Below are 8,832 nucleotides of genomic sequence, written 5' to 3'. Positions count from 1 at the left end.
CAGGGATGGGAGAAGATGGCAGGGTTCGAGAGGAGGTGATACTTCCCTTCTATGCGGCATTGGTTAGGCCACAGCTGGAGTACTGCGCCCAGTTTTGGGTGGTGCACTTCGGGAGGGATGTGCATGGCCTGGAGAGGGTTCAGGAGAGGGCCACTCGTCTGGTTAAAGGCCTACAGAAAAAACCCTGTTTGGGACCTGAACCTCTTCAGCCTCTGCAAGAGGAGGCTGAGAGGTGATCTTGTGGCCGCCTACAAACTCATCCGGGGCGGAGGGAGCAAGAAATAGGGGATACAATGTTTACAAAGGTAACTAGAAACAATGGCCACAAACTGGAAGAGACCAAATTCAGATTGGACATCAGGAAAAAATTCTTTACAGCGAGGGTTGCTAAAATATGGAATAGGCTTCCAAGGGAGGTCGTGCTGTCCCCTTCCTTGGAGGTGTTTAAAAGGAGATTGGACAAACACTTGGCTGGGGTCATCTGACCCCAGCTCTCTTTCCTGCACAGGGCAGGGGGTTGGACTCGATGATCTAATAGGTCCATTCTGACCCTAACATCTATGAAATTATGAGATGCTCCAAACAGGCCCCAACATATACCCCAATCTCCCTGTTCACACTGACTGGGTAGGTGGGACGTGCCCACACATCTGGAAGAAACCGTTTTTCTCCAGCCAATATCCCACCCTCAGGGTGTCCTCAGGGCTGCGGCTTGCACACATGGTGGCGCTCCCAGCTGGCAGAGGACAGCGCGTGCAATAAGAAGCTGGACAGTGCCGTGCAAGGGATGCCATCCAAAAAAAAAAAAAAAGAAAAAAAAATGTTTTGTGTTCCCAGCCAAATGAAGTCCAAATCCATGAGTCAGTCCAGAACCATAAGAGGCCCTACAACCAGCAACATCCTCCACCCTCACCTGGGGCTTCAGATATTTCCGAGGTCTTTTGGCAGGCATCCTTTGTGCCAGCGCAAGCATACGCAGGCTTGGGGTTCAGATGACCCCGTTTCACCTGCCCTCAGCCGTGTGGCCACAGGAGCAAGCTAGGGAGGAGTCTCCCATTTCCATCAAGTGGACTTTAACCCCCAACACCTCGGTGGGGACTAAACCGTGCCAGAAAAGCAGTTATCCCTCAGGTAGTTAAAGAAAACTGCCTTCCTGGGCCCAGATTTTTTATTTAACTTTATTTGTATCCCAGGCCAAATGAGCCCAAACGAATTCCAAATCCAAGAGTCCAGCACCGTAAGTGGCCCTACTACCAGCAAACATCCTCCACCTGCACCAGGGGCTTCAGATGTTTCCAACTCCTTTGGCGGGGTCCTACGCGCAGGCCCAAGCCCGGCGGTCGGGATGCCCCCCAGTTTCGCCCGCAAAGCGGCTGGGGACGCGCCCGGGGGACCTGGGGCTGCCGCCCGCTGGCCCAGCGCCGCCGCCCGCGCGCGCGCCCCCGCGTGGGACCGGCCCCCGGGGGCTGCCCGGCCCGCGCACAGGCTGAGGCTGAGGCAGAGGCAGAGGCCCAGCCGCCCCGCCCGCGGCCGGGGAGGAGGCGGCGGGGGCGGGCGGAGGCGCAGCCAGTCAGCGCGGGCCCGGCCCCGCAGGTGGAGGCAGGGCGGCCGCGCTGTCACTTCCTGCACCGGCCCGCGAGCAGCCGCAGCCCGGCGGTGAGTGCCCTGCCCGCCCCGGCGGGGCTGGGGTCCTCTCCCCTCCCCTCCCCTCCCCGCGCCCCCTCCCGCCCGCGGGCCGAGCAGGGCAGGGGGAACCCCGCGCCTCCTCCGCCCCCGTCGGCCCCGGGCGTGGCTCTGCTGCCAGCCCCCCCCGCCCGCCAAAACGCCCCCCAGGCCCACGCCGCCCCTGCCAGGCGCCCAGCACCCTGCTCCCCCGCCCCACAACCCCACCACTCCGCTGCCTCCGCCGGGGCAGCCACCCTGGTTTGCCCGCAGGGGGAAGGAAGCTGCCCCTGTCCAGGTGCTCCTGGCTGAGTGGGGTTGGGGTGGCCCCACTCCCCGGGCCGGGGCAGCTGGTTTCTACGGGCTGGCTCTGGCAGGGCGGAGGCAGGGGGTTCAGGCCAAGGGCCCTGGGACGACCCCTGCGCCAGGTGGCAGTGTTGAGCCCAGACTGGGGGGAGCTGAAGCAAGCGGGGGGTGGGGGGACACTGTGGGCCAGGGGTGTCACTAGAAGCAGGGGGATAGGGGCCACCACCCAGGCCCCAGCTCAGGCAGGTTGGGGGAAAAGCAGTTGTTGACAGTAGCTGCATCGTTGTAATCACAAACCGGAAATCATTACTTCTGCTTTGCCCCAACCACATCCCTACTGCGCGCACAGTCCTGGGGCCTCTAATGCGGGACCTGACTGAAATGTGACCCTGATATAGGTGCTTCCCATAAAGACCCGGCCTGCCCCACCAGGGTCACCCCCATTGCAAGGGCAGAGGTGGGGTAAAGCACATGGCATTTGGGGAGGTCTCCTGGCCCGTAGGCTTCATGCCTCACCACACCCCATGGGCCCCTGGCCCATAGCTATATACTGGGCACTGGGGGCTCCAGTCCTGTCCCATCTTCTGGCAGCTCCAGGGTGAGGAAGAGGACACCCAGCCCCTCTCACAACTGCAGCCAGGGCTCAGAAAGCAGTTTCTGCAATGCTCCCTGTTCCCCCACCCACCCATGCACACCTCAGAAGGCATCTGCCACTCTGAAGGCATCTGCCACTTCCTGCCCTATGCTTCTGCATGCCATTGACATGGGTTGTGCCAGCTGCCAGGTCCCCATCACAGAGATGGTTGCATCTCTGACTCGGGTGAAAGGGTCCTATATAAATAGCTAGCGCACTCCCTCTCAGAAATGGCTGCATCTTAGTGCCAAGGTCTTGGTATAAACAAGTGCTGCGCTCCACCACCCCAGAGATGACTGCTTTTCCAGTGTTGCTGACCCTGCTTTGTGCCCCTGTCCCCCTCCAGCCATGTCATTCAGGAAGGTCGTGCGCCAGAGCAAATTCCGCCATGTCTTCGGGCAGCCTGTCAAGAATGACCAGTGCTATGATGACATCCGTGTCTCCCGCGTCACCTGGGACAGCACCTTCTGTGCCGTCAACCCCAAGTTCATGGCTGTGATTGTGGAGGCCAGTGGAGGAGGAGCCTTCCTGGTGCTGCCACTGCACAAGGTGAAGGCCAGGTGGGGGCTGGCATGGGGGCTCAGGGCCTGGGAGAGCTGAGAATGGGCCTCTTGAGAACACTAATGGGTTCTGAGGTGGGGCAGGGGTGGGACTTGTAGCAAGCAGTAACAGCAGCGAGTGGTCAGTGTGAGACTAGGAGGCTGAAGGACCTCTCGTCCCTCGCGGGCACACACATACATGGGGCATTAAAGGGGGCAGTGGTTAGGAAGAGCAGTATTGTGGTTCAAAGCTGTAACAGGTGTGCTTGACTGAGTCCCATGTGCCCATTGCCAGTATGCACCATGAAATCCACAAGATTCCCAGTGTGGGGGACCCTGAGCTGGGGCACCAGGGGGTGGTGGGTCAGACATGGGGGACACTGGCAGAGCTGGGGGGAGCCCAGGGCTGGGCTGACAGGGGTCTGCGGGTCAGGATGACAAGGCTGTGTGTGAGGGGATGGGCTGTGACTCTGCCCACCTCTCCACAGACGGGGCGCATCGATAAGTCCTACCCTACGGTCTGTGGGCACACAGGCCCAGTCCTGGATATTGACTGGTGCCCACACAATGACAACGTAATTGCCAGTGGCTCTGAGGACTGCACGGTCATGGTGAGGCTTTGGAGCAATTGTATGGTGGAGGGAGAGGGGAAGGGTGGAAGGGGAGGGCCGATTCAGTTTGTGGGGAGGGGGTTATAAGGTGGGACACGATCTCTCTGGCTGCTTCTGGCTGACATTCATGGGCCAGTCTGTCCTTTGCCTGAGACTGTCACTGGGTGGAAGGCGGGGCGGGGCGGAGCAGTTGGGGGGGTCTGTCAGGGCACAACTGGATTCCCCCTACCACAACACCCCCACTCTGACCCCTGTGTACTGGCAGGTCTGGCAGATCCCGGATAATGGGCTGACACTGCCCCTGACAGAGCCCGTTGTGGTCCTGGAGGGGCACTCAAAGCGTATAGGCATCATCACCTGGCACCCAACCGCCCGCAATGTACTCCTCAGTGCAGGTACTGCCCCACTGCTGGCCTGTGGGAGTGGGAGGGCCCAGGGGAGAGCAGTGGGGTGAGATTAGGTTGAGTGCTATGGGGTGAGGGGTAGAAGGGCTGGGGCAGCTGGCATGAGAGTCCTCTAGGACTGCTGAAGCAGAGAGGGCAGCTGAGGAACTGGGGGGTTGAGTTGAAGTGTGGGAGGGAGGTTCTTGCATCAAAGGATGGCTGGGCTGGTAGATATTTGTGGGGCCTGGTTCTGGCAGGTAAAGGGGGACAAAGAGGGCTTCGTAGAGACAAGGCTAGGGCCCCCTGAAGTCAGTGGATGGGGGCGGGGGGGCATGGGCCTGAAGCTGAGTGGCTCTAGAGAAGTGATTCTTAATCAGGGTACTGTGGCACCCTGGGGTACTTTAAGATCCTTTCAGGGGTGCTGTGGGGTGCCATGCAGTGTTAACACTGTTAGGTTTACAAACATGATTCACAAGATAAACCCGAAGATTTCAAATAGACCACACCTATGGATTGCTTTCTGAGTTCTTTTCAACAGAAAACTGCTCTATTCTTTTTCTGTAGTAAAAAAAGGAGTGTAGTAAAACTAAGATCTAGCATTTTTTGAGGGGGACCTCGAGTCTAAAAAGATCAAGAACCACTGCTCTAGAGACATCAGGGTAGTGACTGAGTTGAGGGGTCTGGGGATGGAGGGGGAGAACCTGGCCTGTGGGAGTGGGTGGGGCTAGTCCTGATGGTGGTGAGGTTGGGTCCTTTTGTGCAGTGGGTGACCTAGCTGGCCCATAGGCTGTGACAATGTGGTGATCATCTGGAATGTGGGCACGGCTGAGGAGCTGTACCGCCTGGATGACCTGCACCCCGACCTCATCTACAATGTCAGCTGGAACCGGGATGGCAGCCTCTTCTGCTCAGCCTGCAAGGACAAGACCGTGCGCATCATTGACCCCCGGCGTGGGCTGGTCATAGCGGTACGGACTGGCACCTTCCTGTCCCTTCCCACTGTTCCAGCCAGCTCTGCCTCAGCTGGAGATGCTGGGGGGTAGGGCCAGAGGAGCCTGGGGGTAGGCAAGAGGCCTGTTGTGGGGCCTGATCCAGGCCTGGGGACTATTTCTAGGTGCTAACTGCTTCCATTGTCTGGGGTGGGAGGGTCAATTTGACTCTCCACCCTTGTATCAGGGGTTGAGCTTCAGGTTTAGACACAAGGAAGGGGTAATACCAGACCCCCATCTCCTAAACATGCCTCTGGGTTAGGGTGGGAGCCAGCTCCAGGTCTGGCTGGGCTGAGGGGATAAGAAGGGGTGGTGTATCTGCCCTGCCACTTCATTGTCTGTCTGTCTGGCTGTCTGTCCTGCAGGAGAAGGAGCGGGCACATGAGGGGGCCCGGCCCATGCGCGCCATCTTCCTTGCTGATGGCAAGATCTTCACCACTGGCTTCAGTCGCATGAGTGAACGCCAGCTGGCACTCTGGAGCCCGGTGAGCTGCAGGGGCAGGACAACTCAGGGGAGGGCCTGGGGTGAGGAGGAGTGTTCCTGTTTGCTCCCACCATGTAATGGGCTGGGACATCTCATTGTGGGGGTGGCTCAGCTTAAAGAGCCAGGCATCCCTGCAGGCATTAGTGCCCTGCACCCTGGAAGGTGTCTGAGGAGGTAGCTGTGCTGTGCAAGTGAAATCTGTCCTCTTCCCTGCCTCTGTACTCTAAGGCATGGTGCTGGGACATTGCTCTTCTGGCTTAGAACGAGCATGTTCCCAGGTGGGCAAGTGGGACCTGTAGTGTCCATGACATGGCTGGTCATGTCCCCTGGGGGTGTGGCCTGAGTGAGCAGGGTCTTGGAGGTGTGCCCTTCCTCACTACCTGCTCTTCCCCCCACGTCCCAGGATAACTTGGAGGAACCTATGGCACAGCAAGAGCTGGACTCAAGCAATGGAGCCCTGCTGCCTTTCTATGACCCTGACACCAACGTTGTCTATGTCTGTGGCAAGGTAGAGGTGGCAGAGGGAAACTGTTGGGACCTAACCTGAGTGCAAAGATGGGGGCTGATTTGTCAGGGATAGGGAGGGGCAGGGTTGTTACCCCCTAACCCCCATTTTTAACACCTCACCCTGCCCTGGCACAGGGGGACTCCAGCATCCGGTACTTTGAGATCACGGAGGAGCATCCCTATATTCACTTCCTGAACACATTCACCAGCAAAGAGCCCCAGCGGGGCATGGGCTGGATGCCCAAGCGTGGCCTGGATGTCAACAAGTGTGAAATCGCCAGGTGGGGCCTGCCAAGGGGGTGCTGCAGGAACACCTCCTTCTTTGGGGAGGGAGGTGGGGACAGACAAGGGTGGGAAGAAGCAATCCTGATTATGTGGGGGAAGGCCCTTCAGGAGGGAGTGATGACGGGCAGAGGTGAGGGGTGGTTTGGAGGGTGTGATGGGGCTGTCCAAGGATCTTTGTGGGGGCACTTGTAACCCTATCACCCCTAATCTCTGCCTTCACATCTCACTGTCCCTGGGACTTTGCAGGTTCTACAAGCTTCATGAGCGCAAATGTGAGCCCATCATCATGACGGTGCCAAGGAAGGTGAGTGATGGGCAAGGGCCCCTCCCTGGTCTGAAGGTGGTGGTAGTGTCACGTGCTCTGACTGTGGAGGTGGGGGCAGGAGGCTACCTACAGAGGCCATGTTTTTGGGCACTGTCCCTGGTGTGGGGCCTATCCTGGGTCCCCAGCTGCTCTTGGAAGCAGTTTGTGTTCCTTTGTCACCCCCTTTCTGATCCAATTCCCTGGCATTTTTGTGGAGTATACCAGGCTGGAAGTGGCTAGGGGATGCCCAGCCTTGAGGTGATCATGGGAGGTAGAGGTGTGGGTTCATAGGTTGAGGCTATGTGACTAATGCTGGCCGGCTGTCTCTGTCTGTGCCCATGCTGCACAGTCGGACCTGTTCCAGGATGATCTGTACCCGGACACAGCTGGTCCAGAGGCAGCCATAGAGGCCGAGGACTGGGTGGCTGGGAACACAGCGGGGCCAGTGCTGATCTCACTCCGTGAGGCCTACGTACCCACCAAGCAGCGGGACCTCAAGGTCAACAAGAAGAACGTGCTGCATGAGAGCCGTCCTGCATCCCGCCCTGGCAGTGCTGCCCGCCTCAGTGCTCCACCTTCCCTTACCACATCCATGCCCACTGCCACTGTGGTATGTACTGCCCACTACCCCAGGGAGCAGCAGGGATCTGAGAGCTAAGGGGTCATGGGGGCAGCAGTGAGGGAGCAGGGAGCTGGGCTGCGAGTGGTGGAGGCTGAGGGGTCATGGGTGGTGGAGGATGAAGCTGGGGCCAGGTTGGGGCTAGAGAGCAGGGTACTAGGTTGACAGGAGGGGGCAGAGTGCTGGGAGGAGGAGACTTAGAGGTGAAGGGGTCAAGATTTTTGGGCTTGGGGAGCCTAGCGAGCCAGGCCAGGGGTTGGGTTAGGGTGAAAAGGTGGCAGGATCAGGGGCTGGGCATGGGTTTGGGCCCTGGGCAGGGGCTGACATGGGTGCATCTGTCTGTGTGCGTCAGCAGGACAGTGGGCGCCTGGAGGAGGTGCTGCAGGAGTTGAAGAATCTACGGTTAGTGGTGGCAGAGCAGGGCGAGCGCATTGCCAAGCTGGAGCAGCAACTGAGCAGCATGGAGAATGGAGATGTCTAGGTCCCGGGGCTGTCCCCTGCCCTTTGTAATGGTTGTTACACAAACCGGGGTCCTCACGGATTCACCTCTGAGCTGCCAGTAACCCCCTCCTTTATCCCTACCCTGCAGGAGGGGACCCCGGGCTCTGCTCCTGGCTACTGTCCTCCACCCCCAATCCCATGGGGCTGGGGGAGCCTCTTCCTTCCTTTTTTTGTATGGCTGACCAAAATCCTCCACCCCTTAAAGAAGTGGGTCATGCAGACCCTGCCCCAACCCCCGCTTCCTACCCCAAAATCCCCACTGCCTTACTCAGTGCCGCCCCCTCCTGGCAGCTCCTCTCTGAGCGGGTGGGGCTGGCTCTGTCCGTAGGTACTTAGCTCTCACATGCGTCCTTAGCGGGTGTGGTGACCTCCTTGGCCTTGTCTGTCCCGGGGCTGGGGTTGTGGGTTAGTCCCGTCTCTGCCCATGTGCCCTCTACCCTGAGCCATTACCCTGGGAAGGAGCCTCTGCTCTCTTAACCCCTCTCCTACCTGCAGTGCACACCTCTGCCCCAGGACTGGGCAGGGCAGAAATCCACTGGTTGACCCAGCAGCCCCTTCCTGTGTAAGGGAGCAGCCCTAGCCCCCAGAGAGGTGGCATGGGGGGGCAGGTCTGTGGGTCCTGCTCACTCAGCCCCCTCCCCATGTGTTGTATTGAACCCCCTTCTGGTAACATCCAACACCCTCTTGGGGAGAGTGGGGGCACAGCACTGGGCATGATGGCAGCCTTGTGTGGCTGCCGGGACCAGGTAGTGCAGTTGTGGGGAGGGGGCAAAGTGATTAGACCAGGGTCCAGGACCAGGGAGCTACCAGCCCCTGGCCCAGATTCTATGTTTTGTCTGTCTGTCTGTCCAGTTGTTTGTCCATGCAAGGGGCCAGGCTTGTCAGGGACCATTCCCACTCTTCCCCAATGGTGGAGCAAGCTCCTACAGGAGGAGAGAAAATACACAGCCTGTTCAGGGTCGAGATCTATATTTTCACTCCAAATAAAAGGTCTTTATTATAAACACC

General features: G+C 59.0%; 1 protein-coding gene across 2 annotated transcripts; it reads left to right on the top strand.

Annotated features, from left to right (window-relative positions):
* Positions 1–1,507: 1,507 nt before the first annotated feature.
* CORO1B (coronin 1B) lies at positions 1,508–8,830 on the top strand. 2 transcript variants are annotated; one of them, XM_090032197.1, is made up of 11 exons: positions 1,508–1,656; positions 2,949–3,151; positions 3,630–3,752; positions 4,018–4,147; positions 4,922–5,103; positions 5,490–5,609; positions 6,012–6,116; positions 6,251–6,396; positions 6,647–6,704; positions 7,054–7,314; positions 7,679–8,830. In XM_090032197.1, exons 2-11 carry the CDS (start codon positions 2,951–2,953, stop codon positions 7,802–7,804), a joined length of 1,452 nt encoding a protein of 483 aa, XP_089888323.1. In that variant the 5' UTR covers positions 1,508–1,656; positions 2,949–2,950; the 3' UTR covers positions 7,805–8,830. The 2 variants fall into 2 exon arrangements, with proteins under 2 accessions (XP_089888323.1, XP_089888324.1); XM_090032198.1 differs by having other exon boundaries at positions 1,509–1,656; positions 7,676–8,830.
* The last annotated feature ends 2 nt before the right edge of the window (positions 8,831–8,832 follow it).

The sequence above is a fragment of the Crocodylus siamensis genome, chromosome 2, assembly GCF_052110815.1.
Source record: "Crocodylus siamensis isolate JL-2025a chromosome 2, ASM5211081v1, whole genome shotgun sequence".
In the NCBI taxonomy this organism is placed as follows: Eukaryota; Metazoa; Chordata; order Crocodylia; family Crocodylidae; genus Crocodylus; species Crocodylus siamensis.
Note: the sequence above shows the minus strand (reverse complement) of the source record. Positions and strands in the feature narration are given on the sequence as shown.

Bases quoted from the DNA above. Each gene is read 5' to 3' on its own strand.
- CORO1B (XM_090032198.1), top strand. From the start codon at position 2,951: ATGTCATTCAGGAAGGTCGTGCGCCAGAGCAAATTCCGCCATGTCTTC. The intron at 5,610-6,011 runs GTGAGCTGCAGG...CCCACGTCCCAG, and splicing joins AGCTGGCACTCTGGAGCCCG to GATAACTTGGAGGAACCTAT. The intron at 6,705-7,053 runs GTGAGTGATGGG...CATGCTGCACAG, and splicing joins TCATGACGGTGCCAAGGAAG to TCGGACCTGTTCCAGGATGA.